This window comes from Alosa alosa, chromosome 24, assembly GCF_017589495.1.
Source record: "Alosa alosa isolate M-15738 ecotype Scorff River chromosome 24, AALO_Geno_1.1, whole genome shotgun sequence".
Taxonomy (NCBI): Eukaryota; Metazoa; Chordata; class Actinopteri; order Clupeiformes; family Clupeidae; genus Alosa; species Alosa alosa.
In genome coordinates this window covers 3,515,516-3,536,031 of record NC_063212.1, presented here as the reverse complement: position 1 = coordinate 3,536,031, position 20,516 = coordinate 3,515,516, and the positions used below count along the sequence as shown (strand labels likewise).

The 20,516-nt window shown below is 42.1% G+C and overlaps 1 protein-coding gene across 1 annotated transcript in view; it reads right to left on the bottom strand.

Annotated features, from left to right (window-relative positions):
- Positions 1–3,736: 3,736 nt before the first annotated feature.
- LOC125289589 (fatty-acid amide hydrolase 2-A-like) overlaps positions 3,737–20,516 on the bottom strand; it is a 34,943-nt gene continuing 18,163 nt past the window's right edge. Inside the window, exons 5-11 of the mRNA XM_048236520.1 lie at positions 19,615–19,734; positions 18,731–18,866; positions 18,287–18,404; positions 7,258–7,377; positions 6,955–7,066; positions 4,059–4,247; positions 3,737–3,916 (exon numbers count right to left, since the gene is read on the bottom strand). Coding sequence (XP_048092477.1) covers positions 3,741–3,916; positions 4,059–4,247; positions 6,955–7,066; positions 7,258–7,377; positions 18,287–18,404; positions 18,731–18,866; positions 19,615–19,734 — 971 coding nt within the window. The 3' untranslated portion in view covers positions 3,737–3,740. The remainder of the gene's footprint in view (positions 3,917–4,058; positions 4,248–6,954; positions 7,067–7,257; positions 7,378–18,286; positions 18,405–18,730; positions 18,867–19,614; positions 19,735–20,516) is intronic.

The following is a 20,516-nucleotide window of genomic DNA, read 5'->3' as shown; positions in this document are numbered from 1 at the left end:
GAACAGTCCCCTGCGGTGCTTCTGTGCTGCTAACCACCTTCTCGGACACACATCCTCCCATCCGTACAAACTGTGGTCTTTCCGTCAGGTAATCAACAATCCATGATGTTATGGATGTCTCCACCTGCATCCTTTGTAGCTCCTCTCTTAGCAAAACAGGTTGTATGGTATTGAAGGCACTGGAGAAGTCGAAGAACATTATTCTCACTGCACTACCAGCTTCATCCAAGTGGTTGTGGGCTCGCTGAAGCAGGTAGATGATGGCATCTTCAACACCAACCTCACGTTGGTAGGCAAATTGCAGTGGGTCCATTGAGGTGGTCACCTGAGGTCTGAGGTGTGCCAACACCAATCTCTCCAGCACTTTCATGCAGTGTGATGTTAATGCCACTGGTCTGTAATCATTGAGGACTGATGGAGAAGATTTCTTGGGTACTGGAACAAGGCATGATGTTTTCCACAGCACTGGAACCTTCATCTGACACAGGCTGGTGTTGAATAGGCACTGTAGAATCCCGCATAGCTGTTCTGCACAGGCCTTCAGGACCCTGGGGCTTATGCCATCTGGGCCTGCAGCTTTGCTCTGACACAGACTCTCCAGCTGCCTCTTTACCTGGCTCTTGGAAACATACAGGCTGATAGGGGAGGTAGAGGAGGGCCCTGTGTTTCCTGATGCAGGGGAGGTTGCTAATGGCGCTGTGTTGCAGTCCATGGTGGTGATCGAGAGGGTCGAGGAGGTGTGAGGATGCAGCTGAAGGGGTGGTGGATTTGAGGAGGAGGGGGAAGCAGGGGGTCCTGTTAAAAAAAATGTGAACAACCTCCTCTCCAGCTTATAGGCGTTAGATAGATAGATAGATAGATACTTTATTGATCCCCAAGGGGAAATTCAAGGTCTCAGTAGCATACAGACATCATACACAACATGCACTTACAGCAGAAATGGTAAATATAAGTATAAACATATAACCAAACACTGTACAATAGAGACAGTAGAAGATAAGAAAAACTAACAAAACTAAATATACTATACAAATTAAATTAAAAAATCCACAGTGTGCTTGAGGGTGATCAAGCATGAGACACTTGCAGTGACAGGGCCGGGACTGGCCTGTAGTTCTGTGTGCATGGTGAGGTGCTCAAGAGAGTGAGTGTCATGGTGAAGGGCAAAAGTTGTCCAACAGTAGTTTTGTTGTGTGCATGGTAAGGTGCTCAAGAATGAGTGTCATGGTGAAGGTGCAAAAAGAAGTCCAACAGTAGTCCAACAGTGCAAGAATAAGGTCTAGAGACCAGCATAAATAATATGGACAAATAAGAGAGTAAAGTATAATGTAGACAAGGTAATATAAAAAACGAAGTCAGTGCAAGAATAGGTTGAGGTAATAGGGTTACAGCCATTCAGTATTGTAGCAGCCATTGGTCATGTGTGCTAATATATAATAATAAGTATAAGTATAAGTATAAGTATATATACTCTTTTGAACCCAGACACAGGTGGTTGCTGATTTGGGAAGCAAACAGTTTTCGACTGTGCCTTTGTGCCTATGTGCCTAGCCTTTGTGGTGAGCAATTCGGTTTGTTGTTTTGGATACATGGCATGGGCAGCTTGCACATGGAAAGGTACAAATAATGCTGAATGATATGTACAGGTTTTGAAGGAACATATGCTGCCATCCCGTCATTTTTGAATTTCCCTTTAGGGATCAATAAAGTATCTATCTATTTATCTATCTATCTATTTTTTAGCGAAGACAATGCCAAACTGCAGTCTGCAGATATTACAACAGCATGGCTCCATAGTAGAAGAGTCCAAGTGCTGAAATGGCCTGCCTGCAGTCACAGCATGGCTCCAAAGTAGAAGAGTCCAAGTGCTAAAATGTGACTGCAGTCCAGGATGTTCATATTTGGCGCATCATGAAACAACACACAGGGCAAAGAAGACCCCAGTCTGTTGAGCAGTTGAAATCCTACATCAGACAAGAATGGGAGACCATCTCAGTAAATGGCCTCCTCAGCTCCAAGTATAAAGAGACTGTTGTTAGAAGAAGACGTGAGGCAACATTTAAACACATGTAGCTGGCATCAAATCCGAAAGACTTTTTTGTATCTTTGCTCAACACACATGGCCCTTTGCATGTAACAGTTACAGCTAAATCACAGCCATGCACTAATCCATCTTAATGATCTCGTATGCAGATTGAGTGTGTGCACTCTTATATCTAGCGGTGTGAATTCACCATCAGATAGCAAATAAAAAAAACCAGGGAGGAGCTTTTCTTCCTTACGATTACATTGTCATGGTAAAAAAAATTGTTAATCAGGCCAGTAGAAAATTTAGCTCACAACTTGAAAACAAAGACGAATATTCAACTAGGCAGAGTTCGATTCAAAAAGATGTATTAGTCTTCAGCATAAAAGACCAACAGCAAATAAATCAAGCCTATTCTGGAATAGCACTTCCGAACAAAGACCCAAATGTCATTGGTTTTACACATTCAATATATATGTCTGTAGAAGGATAAAAAAAGTTGTTTAGATTAGATTAGATTTGACTTTATTGTCATTTAGCAGAGTTACAGAGCCAATGAAATACAGTTGACATCCAACCAGAAGTGCAAAGGAGCATTACATACCAAGTGCAGGTAGAGTATGGATATGTATACAATATAAATTAATAATGTACAGTGTATAGTTTCAAGGCATCAGCGCATGAATAACTCTGAAAAAAAAAAAAACAATTAAGAAGGAATGATATTGTGAAACACTAATGAATAATCAATTATATTGTCTATATGAGTAAATATCCCATCTGAAGCATTACTGATGGGTAGTACACAGTCTATACTTGGTGTCAATGTATTGATAACTTATCACCAGCAGAACTGCTGCTGTGTAGTGCCATCTCAATTTTTTTTTCCAACTCCTACTCAGCAGTGGCAGCTTTAAATAAGACTACAGTAGCAAGTTGTAAAAGCAATTAAGTTCAATAGTACTGGTGTCCTCACAAATGAACTGCCATTACTGTATATTGAAACAGAAAAAAGCAGGTTGTGAGCATACTGTATCTGGGAGTCAACAGGTGTACAAAAAGGACACCAAAGCACTGAAGAAATGAACATTTAGTGGTTAACTGGTTTCACGGTAGCCCGGCTCCGCCCTTCTATGTACTTTCGCTCAATTTTAATTTCCCTTCAGTACGTCGTCTGGGATTTCGTTATATTTCGGGTTTTCTCAGGCCAAATTTTACCTGTCCAATCAGCGAACAGAGGGGGTGGCTGAGAACGATGACAATGAGGTTGTGCGCTAGTTTGAGCATGACATACACGTCACGACCAAACTTTAGCGATTGGTTATGGCAGATCCAGAGTGGCTCTGGGCAGATTCAATAGTTTTAAACTTCAACAGAGTACTCGCCTTCAAGGAAATTAATGCTTGGCAATGGATAGTGGCCAAACTCTCTGTACATTATGAAATGTACGAGAGCATGGTAGGATCAGGCTAGTTTCACGGCTGAAGCATACTGTAAATAGCCAATACGGGTACACAGCTTGGGTCCAGCTTGGGGCCATCAGCTATCCATACATTTCCTATACGAAGAATACCGGCAGCAGAAAGAACTCAAAAACTTAATTTCTACACTCAAACAATCAATTACTGACAATATCCCATTTGAAGCATTACTGATGGGTAGTACACAGTCTACACTGCAAGAAATATTAGTGATTTTTATATGTATATATCAGTCAGGACTCCCCTGGGTCCCTCCACCCCCCAAAAGCCTTCTCCAGGTACAAGGCGGTGGCCAATGTCAGGCGGTCCTGCAGTTTCCAGGAAATCACCTGCACACCCAGCGGCAGCCCCTCTCTGCTCAGCCCAAGAGGACACTGGGTAATCGGCAAACCAAGGACGTTGAAAATGCCTGCAGCAGAGAGGTGGTGGATAAGGAGGAGGCACAATGACAATTAAGTTTTAAGGTCCGTATTTACATATATAAAAGGTGAAAAGTACATCATATATTTGACAATGTGCAATACAAGTATGGGACAAAGTGTCAGAGTTACCAGTGTAGGCAAAGTTGAAGGGTCTGAAGAGTTGGTGGTGGTGTTTGGAGGCCAGGCAGGGATAAGGGGGGTATAGTAGCACCCCATCAGAACCCAGCAGCTCCTCCAGATGCCTCTCTAGCGCCTCCTTCTGCTGAAAAAGGAACGGCGATGGCTTGCCAAAGTGAACAAACTGTTTGAGAGCCAAGCCTTGGACAAACAAACACACGCACATGCATGCCTGTTATTAAAAACAATGGTGTCTGCTTTAGAATGTGTGTATGTTGGTCATGTCTAACATTATACATATGACATAATTTAAACACAAAAAGGTGCTTTCTTGACGTGAAGCACAACTTCAAAAAGATGACAATAAGAACACTAGACAGGTGAAGTATATATAATGTGTGCTAAGTAAAGTGTATGACGGTCCACTGATTGCACATTTCAGTCAAAGTCAGCTTTATTGTCAATTTCTTCACATGTTCCAGACATACAAAGAGATCAAATTACATTTTCTCACTATCCCACGGTGAAGACAAGACATATTTTGCCAATTTAGGTCCACAGACAAACATAACATTCAAGTAAACAAAAAGTAAGTAAATAAGTAAATAAGAGGGCACATATAATAATGAAAAAATAAGAGCAGCAAAATTTGGTTGAAATTGTGCATAGACAGTCAATAAAATACTAGTGCAAAGTCAGGCCAATAAAAGGCTTGGGCAGTTCTGTTTGACCTAAGTAAGAAAGAAAGTGGCATAGTGGTGCAAGTTATGTAAGAGCAGCAGAAGTGTTGTGTTTTCAGGACAACAACACCCAAGTTGTAAAGTGTACAAGTGTGCAAGTGTGCAAGTGGAGTAGTGCAGGCTGCCATTTTGGGTCCAATGTCCAGGATGTTATGTCGCTGAGGGTGGAGGGGGGAGAGGAGGAGAGTTCAGCATCCTTACAGCTTGGTGTATGAAGCTGTTGGTGAGTCTGGTAGTCTTGGGGCGCAGGCTTCTGTACCTCTTCCCAGAGGGCAGTAGATCAAACAGATTGTGGCGGGGTGACTTGCATCACTCACAATTTTGGTAAGCCTTGGGGTGAGGTGGGTGGTGTAAATGTCCTTCAGGGAGGGGGTGAAGCACCAATAATCCTTCCAGCTGTGTTCACTATGCTGCAGCAGGGCTTTCCTGTTGTATTCAGTGCAGCTTCCGCCCACACAGCGATACAGCTGGAGAGGATGCTCTCAATGGTGCCTCGGTAGAATGTGGTCATGATGGCTGGTGGAGCACTTGCTCGCCTGAGTTTCCGCAGGTCTCTTCGCCAGTGATAGTAAAAATGGTGTGTGTATAGGTATAAGTATATATTTATATACTCTTTTGATCCCTTGAGGAAAATTTGGTCTCTGCATTTATCCCAATCCGTGAATTAGAGAAACACACTCAGCACACAGTGAACACACAGTGAGGTGAAGCACACACTAATCCCGGCGCTGTGTGTGTGTGTGTGCCTGCTTGTGTGAGTGTCTTTGTGTGTGTGTGTGTGTGTGTGTGTGTGTGTGTGTGTGTGTGTGTGTGTGAGCTTGCAAGTGGGCGTGTTTATTTGAGTGTTTATGCGTGCCTGTGTGTGTGTGTGTGTAAGTGTGTGCAAGTGTTTGAGTGTTTGTGTGTGTGCATGCCTGTGTGTGCGTGCCTGTATGTGTGCATGTGCGTGCGTTTGTGTACGTGTCTTTGTGTGTGTGTGTTTATTTGTGTGTGTGTGTGTTGATGTGTGTGTGTGCGTACATCTGTACGAGTATGTGCTTGCCTGTGTGTGTGTATGGATCTACTAGATTCTACTTGGTGTGTGCGTGCATGTCCGTGTGTGGAGAATATGTGTGCGTGCATGCATGCGCATGCGTGTGTGTGTGTGTGTGTGTGTGTGTGTGTGTGTGTGTGTGTGTGTGTGTGCGTGCATGTGCGCATGCGTGTGCCTGCATGTGTGTGCATGTGTCTTTATGTGTGTGTGTGTGTGACCTGTATGGTATTCAGTGTTATAGGGCCCTATTTTGACGCAGCGCATGGCTTCATGATGCAAAGTTTATTCCTATCTTACACTTGAGTTTTTCGCCATGCCCTTCTCTTTTATTACACAATGTGCCCAGGGTTGTGGCAATTAACAACATAAGGTGTGGTCTGGCGCGTGATCTAAAATCAAAGATAAAAAAGATGGTATAAGATGGTATAAAAAAATCGCTATCTTATACCATTTAAAAAGCATTACGCCACTGACCAAGTAAAGCCTGGTCGAAAGGCACATATGAAGCACAGCTGAAGACGCACTGACACGAGATGTAATCAGCAACTCCTCTGCAGGATAAATGTGCAGATGTGTGTAGGCTATACTCTGCTAGGTTTTAGTAAAGCATGGCTTAGTGGAATACCTGTTCCATACAATCTTGCGTGCAAGCAGATTCCTTCAAATGCGCCACTGACTATTAAAATACCGATGCGCTGTTTGAAATTGCGCTGCTTGCTGTTAAAGGGAATGACAGAAGTATTTTTATTGGTTTAAAAGATGTTACGCCCAAAACGCACCCATGACTTATTAAGAAATATAAGACCAACCTTTTTGTGCCACGTTTGATAACAAAACCATCCCCAATGTGGACTGGACAAACCCCTAAATTTATTTAAGCTCATAATCTGTTACAGGTATAATGTTTGTCCAGTGGGTGGCAGTAGAGCATTTATATCAGTATACGAAATGGTGTTGCTAGTAGTAAAGAAGAAGTGAGAGCACATTGTGTGTTCAGTTGAACATGGGATCTGAATGTAATCTGAACTGTGCTGAATAGTGGAATAAACCATAAACTTTTCTAACACCGGTGTTCTTATTCAAAGTCGATGGCAGCAGTGTAATATGTGCGCGTGCGTTGACTGTGTGTCACTACCTATTGATGCCATAGTGTGAGAGGATCTTCCCAGCATCCACTTGACAAGCTCCCATGGAGGCCAAACAGTCGACCCCCCCTCACCCATCAGCTCTGCAAAGGGCTGTGGGGGCTGAAGAAAACACACTCAGTCAACATCAAGAACACACTCGCTTTGGGCTGTAGCTGTTGAGGCCGGGCTGATTACTGTGATGTTAAAAAGCACATTATGCTGTTTGTATGAGTTCTTTGCAGTGCTCTCCAGTAGCTGGAGTGGACTGTGTGATCCCAGCCAACTACTGATGGCCTTACACTCTCCCTCACCTTTCCATCTTTGTCAGGTAGGCCCATGAAGGTCTCCCAGATTTGGTAGCCATACTTCAGCTCTGGCAGACGCAACTCCTGAACTTTGACCCCAAGGTCTGCCTCTAGGCGCTCCACAACCTATAATAACACACACACACACACACACACACTGGTTGACAGGGTTTAAAGGGTTAGCTTCAGCCAGTTAACTCATCGAGTGCCAAAAACGTAATATTACGTTTTTAGCTTTTTTTTAAAAATTACGAAACTAGACACTCTAACACACCTTATATGTGATTTTGGGAACTCTGTGATGAATGGAAATGAAATATATGACGATCGAAAACTCATGAAAACGCACAATCTGGACATTTTATCTGGACATTTTATCATAACTCGGTTGCTGCTTTGGGTCGAATCAGCGACGCATGCACGTCAGGTCAAAACCAGGCCATTTTCGTGGGTCTATCACTAGGTGGCAGTCTCGCCAGGTCTTGCTGATCACTTCCCGGAAAGTTTACACAAGTAAGTAACACTTCAACACTTCAATACAGGCAACACTTCATATTTCATGAAAGACGTTATATCTCCATTTCTAGAAAATGCGATTTTGATGAAAACTAGCCACTGTTTAGCTTGGGATTTCTCAGGAACAGAGGCGTGTAGAAATACACGGTTTGCACCACCGAGAGCTTAAAGTGTCACCTTTTAAACGAGCCATTGTATGTGTTCATAGCTATAACACAGAATTTGCTGTTGTTGTACAAAAATCATCAACAATGGTCTAGATTGCTGGCACTCTAGGACAAAGCTCCCGAAAACAGCTTGCCATTCAATGAGTTAACCTCCCAGTTGGCCACCACCATCGTTAAAAATGACATCTGACGTGCTCGCTTCTGACCACATTTTCACAAACAGGCCAATTAGGTGCCACATTAGTGGTGGACACAAAAGTATGTTTTCTTAGTAGACTGGTGGATGAATTGGCAATTCCCTGCTAGGAGCAGCCAATCCACATGGATGACATAATTTGTGGCCATCTATAACGTGGTACCTAATTGGCTTGTTTGTAAATATGACCAGAAGTGATCACATGTTCAGTGGCGATTCTAGACATTTTTAACAAGGGTGGCAAGTGAGGCACTGATAATTCAAGGGTGGCATGAGGCAAAACATCCAGATAAACAGAAACATGCTCAAGATGTGAAATTAGCACAAATACATTAGGGACACCAGACGCAAACACCATACTCATACATTGAAGGAGAAAAAAAAACACAAATACCTTACTCTCACATAAAATTTCTTTGTATTTGAATAAAATGTAATACAAACACATTAAAGTGAATTATCTAAGTTGTCTGTCACTGGGCTATGCTGTTCTAAAGCAAATTCCTGGGGACATTAAAATATAATCAATTTTATTATTATTCTATTACTGTAAATGAAGATATACAAATATACTCATCCAAGACATTTCCCCCACAATAACTTATATCTATGAACATCTATTTTTGTAGCTGTTAAAATAATTTGAACTGCTTTTTTGTCTATTTGTTTATTTTCTCAAGAAACTTGAGGTTAGTATGAAGGAGTGCATTGTGTATGAGAGCAATTTCATCTTCCTGAATCTCAATATTATGATAACAACAAGTCTCGGCAAATTATTAAAGGAACCATATGTAAGAAATGTATTTCAATTAATCATAAAATGGCTCTGGTATGTCACTAGACATTAAGAAATCATGTTAATTTCAAATACTTATATCACTGATAACAGCAGTCCAGCCAGGATATTGTCATTTTAAAAAGTGAAGTTGCAGCCCTCAACTGATGTTGATGTTGTGTTTTGTCATGTCATGTTGTGTTTTGGCCTGATGCGCCACCCTCCACCTATGTACTAATCACAAAGTCAGTAGTGTTTCGGCATCCGGGTTGGCAACCTCGAGGGAGGGGGAGGGGTTACACCGCTCTACAGTAATTTAAAAGTGATTGCAGTACCAGTTTTGGCCACAATCTTACATATGGTTCCTTTAATTAAATTTTCAGTTTCTTGAGAAACTTGAGGTTGGTATGAAGGAGTATATTGTGGATGTATTGTTCACTTGTTGCAGGGCAACAAATGTATATACATTTTAAAAGTAGTGACAAAGCAGACAGCTAAACACTGGTACCTCATAGAACGAACTCACAAAAGTAAAGCAGATAGAAAGAACTCACGCAAATCTAGCCTACAACACGCAGACAGCTTCATGTGCAGGGGAGAGAGCGCGCGTGCACGCACTGTGCTTTATGATTGTTGGCTTCTGATGGTATCTTGCTAATTCACTGAAGTGCATTATAGCGGCCTTACATTGTACGATTTTGGTCTGTTTTCACAGTCGGCGACTACATTTCCAAAGTCGGACAGAAATCATGGGAGCTGTACTGGAATCCAGCGCACTCCCGTCAACTAGATCGTTTAGTGTAAGTAAGCGGTTTCGAGTCAGTCTTTTTCTAGTTTTGCCGTTAAAACAATATCAAACATGCACACATTGCACACAAACATGCAAGTCTTTCTAGTCGTGGCTCATGCAAATAGTGACGTGAACTATAAAAACCAATAGTGACTTCTCTCCAACAACAAACAGGAAGGGGCAAAGTAGGCGACAGCTGTAGCCTATATGATTATTTGTTATTCTTATAATATTTGTCATTTCTTATACATATTTAGTCGGCTCTTCCACGTGACAGAACAACTCTATATCGGTTAGGGATGTCACACATAAAACAATGCTGCAGAAACACGAAAATATGACTTTGAGCTTAGTAGGCTATCATTTCAGTTCCTGTTTATCTATGCACGATGGGTAATAATTTAAAGGAATCTAGTTGCAGTCTTGTAAATAGTGACCCTGCAAGATCCCTAGTCATTGCATTGACTTAAAACTCTACCACTTGTCTTTAGATGTGAGACGGTCTGAGACTGTAGTCTTTCAAAAATCTTTTCCAAATCTTTGCAAATCTTTCCAAAGTCTGTCAGTGTAAGTAGGGCTTTAGGTGACACAAATGGTATTGCCTTTATCTTATAACTCCTTGTCTGAGCGACTACCAGGCCTATGGTTTTTAAAAGTCAGATGTTCCCTGACAAAGACATTCGAAAATTAAGAATGTTTATTGACTTGAAAATACACTATTTTGCAAACTCCCTTCATTCAACCCTTGAAGACAAAAAAAGGTCTGGTACACTTATGTAGATCGTGTTCCATTTAATTTCTCAGAATTTAGGTCTACTAGGCCTTACAATAACGCCATCACCAAAAATCTTTTAAGTTGATCAACCACAAAGAGTAGCATAGGGCCTACTGTGCACAGTGGTTGACGTTGTAGCAGCCCAAGGTAACCAGTTGTTGTAGATGAGAGACAACCCCTTTGTTTTTCATGTTAACTCACGCTATTAATTAATGGTAGCCTATAATTTTTAATTGATTCAAGTGAACATATTAGTTGGTTTAAAGAGTGGGAATCATGATGGAGAGAGTCAAGATGAGTTGCTTTTAGTGGGAGAATCCAGTTTAATGCTAGTTTTCAAAACATATATTTTTTACCTTTGGTCCGAAAGTGGCTGTAATGTCCATGGCGATGAAAAGCAAATCAAACCGCCTTTAAAAACTTGTTTGTGAATGTCTGATTTATGCACGCTAGCGAAACCGTAGGTGGAGAAACCAGAAGGCACACAACACCGGTGTTACATGGCAACTGGCTCCCATGTTAACTGGCCGTTTGATGACCATGATTGATTACGAGTCTTTGCCAGATGTGGCCGTTGCAGATTTGTCACTTTCTGATATAGGCCTACTAGAGGTCAAATATGCATGACATGTTTAAAAGTCAAAATTGTATGTAGTACTACATGCACTGGACCATGAACATGCAACCCAAAAAACAAACACCTAAATAGCATAAATTCTTTCCACATGGGCATTGAACCACGAATAATTAATTGACTTTTGCTTGGTAATCAGACGTCTATCCACTTGCGCCACTAACCAGCTGACGGCACTCACAGAAATTGACTTCAGTTGGGATTAAAAGAAGTCAGCTAACGTTATTATAATTTGTAACAAGTTAACATAGCTGTTCATGTTATCTGGCTACCATGTTATCATGCTACCGTTGCCCAAGCCATTTAGTAGGCCTTCAAAGTATCATGGTTAAGTTTTTACAAACGCTTCACTGAGGTTAGGCTGTGGCTACTCCTACCTGAAGTGTGTAGAGCCATGAACGCCAGCAAATAAATCAAATTTCTCTGTGTGCTCTGGGAGGGGGGAGGCACAGGGCTTAACCAGTTGAACCACTTCTACAACAGGTTTGACCCCTGCTCCAGCTCCAATGGCGTGGTCTGTCCACCATCCCCCAGCCCCACCCTCACACCCCCTCTAGACACTAGGACCAAGTACAGTTTGCTTATCAGGAGAAAGTGGGCGGACGATGCTATCACTTATCTTCTACACAGGACACATTCCCACCTGGACAAGGGAAAAGTGCTGTGAGAATCATGTTCTTTGATTTCAAGTGCTTTTAACACCATCCAGCCCTCAGATTGGGGAGATCCAAGATGGGTGTGGATCGCCACCTGGTAACCTGGATTACAGATTACCTGACTGGGGCGACCACAGTTTCAGACTGAAGAACTGTTCTCTGACACTGTGATCTGCAGCACCGAGCCACAGGGAACTGTGCTCTCTCCAGTCCTGTTCACCCTGTACACATCTGACTTCTGCTTAGTCATGCCACATGCAGAAGTATTCTGATGATACTGCAATTGTGGGGTGTATCAGGGGGCAGGAGGAGGAGTACAAGAGCCTGGTGGAGGACTTTGTGCAATGGTGCAAACTCAATCATCTTCAACTTAACACTTCAAAGACCAAGGAGATGGTGGTGGATTTCCTCGCAGGTCTAAGCCCACTCTGCTACCAGTTCACATTGATGGGGTTGATGTGGAGGTGGTTAGCACTCACAAGTATCTGGGTCTCCACCTGGACAATAAACTGACTGGTCAGCCAACACTGATGCACTCTACAAGAAAGGGCAGAGCAGGCTGTACTTCCTGAGGAGGCTGCGGTCCTTCAATGTGTGCAGTAAGCTCCTCAGGATGTTCTACCAGTCTGTTGTTGCCCCTCTTCTATGCAGTAGTATGGCTGGGGTGGAAGCACAAGGAAGAAGGATTAATTGACAGGCTGGTAAGGAAAGCTGGCTCTGAGTGTCACCCACTCCACAGCACTATTGTTAAACAGAAGAGCCTGATCAGCTGGAGACTTCGCTCACTGCCTTGCACAACTGACAGACTGAGAAAGTCATGAGAAAGTCATTTTCCACAGGGCCATTGAACTGTTCAATGATGCCTCACTTAAGGGAAGAGGGGAGATAGACTTCTCTGCATAGTCTGTCTGCCTCTTCATCCCTCTCCATGTTTGGTACTGCCTGTCCACTAGCCACTTGTACCACTGTCTTTATGCCTTTATTGTAAACAGTGAGCCAACCTCACTGTTTATGTATATATTAGCACATTAGCACATATGCATAACCCCCCTCCATGCCACAATGAACTGTGGCCACACTTAAATAGTTAAATATATAGATATATAGACTTTTCCTTTACTTTTATTTCTGCATTGTTGCACTGTTGACTTACTCATTTGCACTATCACCATGACCACTATCACCATTGCACTACCACCATGACACTCATTCACACAGAGCACCTTTAGAGCACCTTACCATACCTTACTATGCACAGAGAATCACAGGCTCAGTCCCTGCCCCCAGTCATGCTGGCGCTACTGATTTATTAATCACCACTATGTGGATACTGTTTTTAGAATTGATTTAGATTAAGTGTTAGTATAATTTGTAATTTTGTTATTTGTATTTTAGTATATTTAGCATATTCTTTATCTTCTACTGTCCTTACTGCTTAGTTGTGTTTTTATATTATATACTTTAATTACTCTTCTGCTGTTAAAGAATGTGTTTGTCTTGTATGTATGCTGCTGAGACCTTGAATTTCCCCTGGGGTCAATAAAGTATCTATCTATCTATCTATCTATCTATCTATCTAAATAAAAATGTGTTGCCTAATTGTGTATCCTTTTGTCCAGCCTATTCTTTTAAGAATTCAGTTCATAGGCTTATAGGCTATTAACGTTAATGTTACTGACATGTAAACATGGGTTTGATGGCTGGGTGCTTCTCCTGTGGCGCAACAACTTAATGCCTATACAATACTTTTTCACGCAGTCGACATGGGTTCAGTCCTCCCCATCACACGTTTTTTTTTTATTATTATTTATTTATTTTTAGACCAGCAAGGCTTCCTCAATTTAGGCTACAGATACTAGGTGGCCACAGAGAGCATGACCAGCAGTCAGTGAAATGTTTGAAAACTTAACCATGATACTTTGAAGGTCCATCGGGTCCAGTAGTGGGCGGTCAGGAAGAAAATTGCCAAGGCCGAATTTTGTTCCCAGTCCGACCCTGGCATCATGTCATCTGTTTTTAACTTTTTGTATGGTTATTGCTTGACAGGGGGGATCCCAAGCAGCTTTCAGCCATAAGGCATTTCCTAATTCACCCAACACTGATATTCAAAATGTTGAAACTATTTCGGCATAGCCTATAAGCAGTTTAATTAAATGTAATGTTAGTTAATGTTAACAAACGGGCTACTTGGTGAGGCTTGGCCTCACAGATGTGCTCGTGCCTTAAATAGCAATACAAATCTTCACGATAGGCCGATTCACGTTGGCTGAGGGGCAGGGGGGGCCATCAGACATTTGTTCCCAAGGGTCTATGAATTGTTAATCCGGCCCTGCCCCCAACGAACGCAACTTTCCACCTCTGACAGCTTAACAGAAGTCTAGAGGACTCCTAACTCATTAAAACCTACTTACTGTAGGCATGCGCAAACCACAGGCCTTTTTTTTTTTGGGCAAGCCTGCATTCGAGGCAGGCCTTCTGTTGAAGTTATATAAATCCTGGCGCTAACAGTAATCCTCCTACCCCACTACCACAGCTGTGGATGGTGTGGCATGCTCACGCTTTATGTCTCCTTCTTGCAAACTAGGCCTATAGCCCAACCATTTACGTCTTCAAAAAATAACAACTTGCCAGATATGCCTTCATATATTTGGGCTTCATTCAGCATTTTGTTCTTCCACTGGAAATGACTCTTCTACATTTGCTGCCTGCTGCATCCTTTCTGTTTGTATTGTTTAGAAAATGTTTGACGTCTTGAGTTAATGCATTAAACATTGTTTGCTGGTAACCAGCTACAAATAACCTACAGATTCTTCGTCGCATGACATTCTCTATTCTCTCCAAAATGTGCCCGTTCTATAGGCTGGCCAAGTAAGTCTGCGGCATAAAGCAGATGTATTTTGTTTATTGTACAGATTGTACAAAATAAAAAATAACCTGTCAAGCAGTCAATTGACTACATTGCAGTCAATAAGTAGGGCAAATTCTGAAACCAAAACGTGGGTCATAGTTGTCTAAGCCTCTGCTGTGAGTCCAAACCCATGAACAAAGGCGCATTGATATCTGCAATAGTTTTTTTTTTGCGAAACAAGCTCACAGCGAGCGATAGCACTGAAGGGAGGCAACTGGCATGTAATCTCCCCACGGCCAATGGATGTACAAGTTTTTCTCTGGTGCCTACGATATTTAATCCAGTGTTTTTGCAAAAATGCTATTGGTTTTAACGATTTTTTATGATGGTATGAAGTACTTTTTTTGTATAGGGTACTATCTTAATTGCTTTATACTCAATACTTGACCAATGGCTATTGCATCTGTCTATTGAAAGTGAGAATGTGGCATGTGATCTACTGTGTAGGCTTCAAAAATAAAATAAACAGATTGCTAATGGCCTACAAGCTGATCTGGGGTGCGTTTCCGTTACAACTCACGGAGGTTAGCTTTTTACTAACAGGATGCATCGTTTAACTAACCAACATGTAAAGTTACGACTGTTTCCCAAAACTGTCATTGCCACATAGTACTAAGTTTGGACCATGATAGTTTCAAACCAGTAGTCTGGACTAAAAGGTGGTTAATGGCGTTTAGTAGCACGTGACCGGGCACCTGCACATACTTCTGTGGCGCATTGCGTTAAGGCCGGCAGATGACGGCCCGTTGCACAGCAGTTACCAGTCCCCTGTCCAAGAGTTCGAATCTGGGTTAAGATTTTGACAACAATATTGACATCGATTTGTTTACCTAAGTTTATCTTTTGTGCAGATCATATGATCAAAATCAGAATCAACCTTTTTGGCTTGGTTTGCGTAAACTAACAAGGACCCCCCACTCCATGAAAATCAAAGGCTACATATTCTCAGCTGACTCGTCAAAAAAGTCGCACCACCTTATTATTATCTGCAGGTGTGTGACTTTTACTTACGTGCACACATGACTGCAAATTGACTTTTTTTAATTTATGTATTTTTCTGCCTTGGGCATTTTAAAATATGGATGTATGGTGGTTAGAAGTGTAAATATCAATTAGAAACTTAAATATATTTATAATTATTAATTTGCAAACAAATAACTGGCGTCAGTGACGTCTTTGACATGAAGATCCCTGGAACTATGCTTCTACTAGCATTCTACCACAGGTCGAGAGGTGTAGTTGTAACTACACAACTTTTACGATAGTGGTTGCGAGCGCTTGTTGCTACTATTGTTTTGGGAAACACTAACGAGTGTAACGATGCATTGGACTATGTAAGTTCAAATATGAGATGTAATTCTGCGGCATAAAGCAGAGATGTATTTGTTTATTGTACAGAAAAATAAAAATGACATGTCAAGCAGTCAATTGACTACATTGCATTCAAGAAGTAGGGCAAATTAATTTACGAAACCATAACGTGGGTCATAGTTGTCTAAGCCTCTATAGCGTAGCCTGTTAAAAACGTTGCAGAAGCCTACCCAAGGCTACAATTCTGAACAGTTATTTCTCTACTGGCTCAATTATCACACCACTGTTTTGATTTGCGTAGTTGCGTTAACACTGGCAATAATGTAGACAGCAAATTTTGATTTCTGTTACCACCGTGTAGTCAAGCCTTAAGCCATACCCAAGTAGCCTAAATCGAGGTAAATCGAGCTTTTTCAGAAGGGGCGGCAGGCAGATGTACAGTGGCAGAGCGATGCACAGTGGCTGAAAGTGGTACTAAAGCTTCACGCAGCTGCGCGACTGAAGTGGCCATTTGAAAGCGATGCCCACTGTACATTTCTGATGTCTGATACTTCAAACTGCTGCAAGGGCATCAAGAAAGGTCCCGCCTTAGACCATGTTAATAGCCAATCGTAGACTAGGATTTGGGGGTGGCACCTGGGGTGGCCAATCGAATCTCAAGGGTGGCCTGTGCCACCCGGAGCCACCCCTCTGGCTCCGCCCCTGCACATGTTGAAAGGATGTTACTGTACTTCCTCACTCCCTCCAGATCAATAATACCTCAACACACACACACACACACGCACACACACACACACACAATTGTGCTGAGAATAAGAGTTCATGAACTTAGAAGAACTTGCCTCCAGAGAATTTGCATGCATATAGGCAGTGCTTGAAGTGGAGGAAAAAAAAGTATTGGTACTCATAGTAGAGGATGTATCAATATTGACAAATGTATTGGCCGGTATCGAGACAAATGAGCTGTTATATTCATTATTTGTACAGTGAATAAAAGATAAGATGTATCACTGATAATCACAAGAGATTACATCATAATAACATACGCACACACACAGTCAGAGTGCTTATACAGCTTAGACCTATTTAAAGAACCAGGCTATTTCTCCTGTGCTTTCCAAACATTTTTGCTGCAGTCTAGCCATCTACATTTCTGCCCTCCTTTTTGCCACAGAATAGGCTACTGTATAACTTACACAAGTCATGTTTTTATTTATGTTCTTGTCTAACTCTGGTAGGAAATGTCCTCCATCAATCAGAATAACAGAATGTAGCACAGAATAAACTACAATAATACGTAAATAAACTTTTAATCCCACTTTGTGACAGTAGACTGCTATGTGTCCACTAAGGGTAGCTATGACGATGATGACAGATGAAGAGAAAGGAGAATGAACTCACAACAAAAGAGTGTGGATTGTAATGGAATGGGACTTCCAGGACGCGATAAAGTCCGATGTCTGTGTCCAGCATGCGGCTTGACGAGAATTGCGTCATCAACGCGGCATTCGGGGGGCATCGTGTGCCAACATATGTGGCCGCGCGTCAATTATGCATGTCTTTGAAGCGTGTAAATCTGCATGGAGGAGTATGCTACATCCTTTCCCTCCATTATATATAATATAATATAAGATATAATTATTTGTTGACTGTGAGCCACTCTGAGGTAAGGATACACAAGGGTTGTGAATGTAGTTACCGTAAGTGCATGTGTATGTACAGTATTGAGATAAAGTGGAATAGAACATTATGTCCAATATTCCAATATGTGGTTTAATGTTCTGCATTATGCCCAACATTCCAATATGTGGTTTAATGTTCTGCATTTCTCATTAGTGGGTCACTTTGATACTAAAAGTATGATTCTATATAATGACTGTATGATATCTGTACTGTCCCTGTGTATATCTGTGTGTGACTGTATTTAGAGATAAGCGGGAATATTATGACTTTGCAGGTTGCCAATAATCAGAGTCTGATTCAGTGTAGTCCACGTGAGATGGAATGACCAACGCCATCTCCCGTCAGCCTGGAAGATACTTAAACCCTAACTATTTCCTTGTCTAGTTAGAGCAGCTGATGGATCTTTAGGTGAAGGTGAAGTCATGCTGTCTCTTGCTGTCTCCCTTGATGCGCATCATCGTAAATAAACTCTGTTCCTGATTTTTCATACTATTGGTCTGACTGGGTCTCTATTAAATCTATGGTATCAAAATTACCATCAGTATGCATGTGTATGGTTTTGTGTGTGCGTGTGTGATTGTGGGAGTTTGTTTATGTGAGTGTACATGTGTGTATGTTTTTGACCTGTCTCTGAGCTTGTATGAGCTGTTTGTCCACAGGAGAAGTGTATGGGGATCCACCATCATGAGGAACAGAGAAGAAACGCAGCTTCTTCAAGTCCACAGGTTCAGATAAGGAAAGCCTGAGAACACAGCAACGTACATGAAAATCAATTCCATAGATGACGTCGTTCGGATGACATGAATGAGACATTGGTCCTGACTCACTGTGGTCATTAAAGATCCCATGGCACTTATCGCAAAGAGTGGGGGGTTCCCCGGTGTCCTGGCTACTAAATTCCCAAACTGGCTCATTCAATCTGGGCCCCTAATCATCCCCCCATGTAACTGGCTCATTCATTTACTCCCTCACTCTCCACCTCAAGCTGGTGTGTGGTGAGCGTTCTGGTGCATAATGGCTGTGTGTGTGTGTGTGTGTGTGTGTGTGTGTGTGTGTGTGTGTGTGTACTTGTGAGTATTGGGTCCTGCCATGATCTTCAGGATGGGCAGCAGGTCTTCAGCGTAGCGGCACATGGGTCCAGTGCACTGGAGGTCCTCCTGCTGACCAGAGCAAGGGGGTAGTTGGCCCTCATTACTCACAACGTCTGTGTGGGTAAATGGAAACAAACACACACACACACACACACACACACACACACACACACACACACACACACACACACAATGTGACCTATTAGTGTTAATCACACTGGTCGACACAGCAGACACTCATCTGAGGACAGCAATGGGCGATGGGGGATGTAGCGCTGGATCATGGAGTTCAAATAGCAGGCAGCAGATTTTATTTTGGCTGCTATAGGTAGCCAATGGAGAGTAACTAAGAGAGGAGTTACATGTGTCCTCTTTGGCTGATTAAAAGTCCAGGCGTGCTGCAGCATTCTGAATCAGCTGTAATGGTCTCACTACACAAGTAGGCAGGCCAGCTAATAATGATTTGCCAATAGTCCAGCCTGTACAAGACGTTGTGTGGCATCTTGTGCCACATGAGGTCTGATCTTCTTAATATTGTAAATGATAATGACATGATTTTGTGATTGAGGCTACAGAGAAACTTAGCCGGTCATCAATTACAAAAATCAAGTTATGTGCCTGCCTGCTTAATTGGGGTCAGTGATTATTTTAAATGTACATGATGCTAGCCAGTTCCATTGATTAGTGGAAGTATATGCTCCTCTAACGGAAAGCTTGATTTCAATTCATGTGCCTGGTCCAGCCTGCCTGTAAGGATTACATTCCGACAGTATACATTATTGTCTGTAATGTATGACTATTTGCACACAGCATAAGTACAGGTATATGTTATAGAACGATTAAGAACATATAAATACACACGTGGGGTGCCCTTGTGGCCAAAGATGCCGTTGAAGTAGCAGGGCATACGGATGCTGCCGCCGATGTCTGAGCCCACCCCAAACACAGAGGCCCCTCCGCCCAGCAGACTACCCTCCCCTCCTGAGAGAGAGAGAGAAAGAAAGAAAAATCTCAGTATTTCAAAAGTGTCATGTGTGCCATATACTGTATATTGTCTATATTAGCCAGTTATGGAACGGTGTGCCTTAGGGTACGTTCAGACTAACCGTCTTTTTCTCAGCTGCCGGCGTCCGTTTTACATTATAACAGTCGGCTTCTTTTAAAACGCGACTGCAACCGTCTTTTTCTGCAGCTCAGAAGTTGACAAATGTTCAACTTCTAGCGGAAAAACGCCATACATCATGCTGTTTTTTTACAGATGACAAATCACAAGCAGATTACCGAGACCTGTGGTTTCCCATGACAATCAAGTAAAAAATGGAGAAGGTGACAGAACACCGGTCGAAAGACTCGTTTTAGTGTCTGAGCATAGGGAATTGTTTGACATGACTTCACAACTTTAGGCCCTACCATAACATACCAAAAGCAATAGCCAACGTGAGTTTTCCCACAGGTAACGTTAGTCACTTTGTCTATCACAAAAGTCACTTCCGGCTGCTTTTTTAGAACAAAGCAGATTTTTTTTTTTTTTTCAAACTGAAAAAGCGGTCTGCATAACTTCTTTTGTGAGAAAAAGACGCTAAGTCTGAACGTACCCTTCCACAGCACCCCCAACATTCTAAATCAATTTTATGCACCATATTGTTATGTAGCATAGTAATATTATACACCATTTGAAAGCTTGGACTTTTGGGAATATATAGGCTATATGACATCCTTTTACATGTAGGCCTACAATTGGTATGGTGCTTTACATTGTCAGA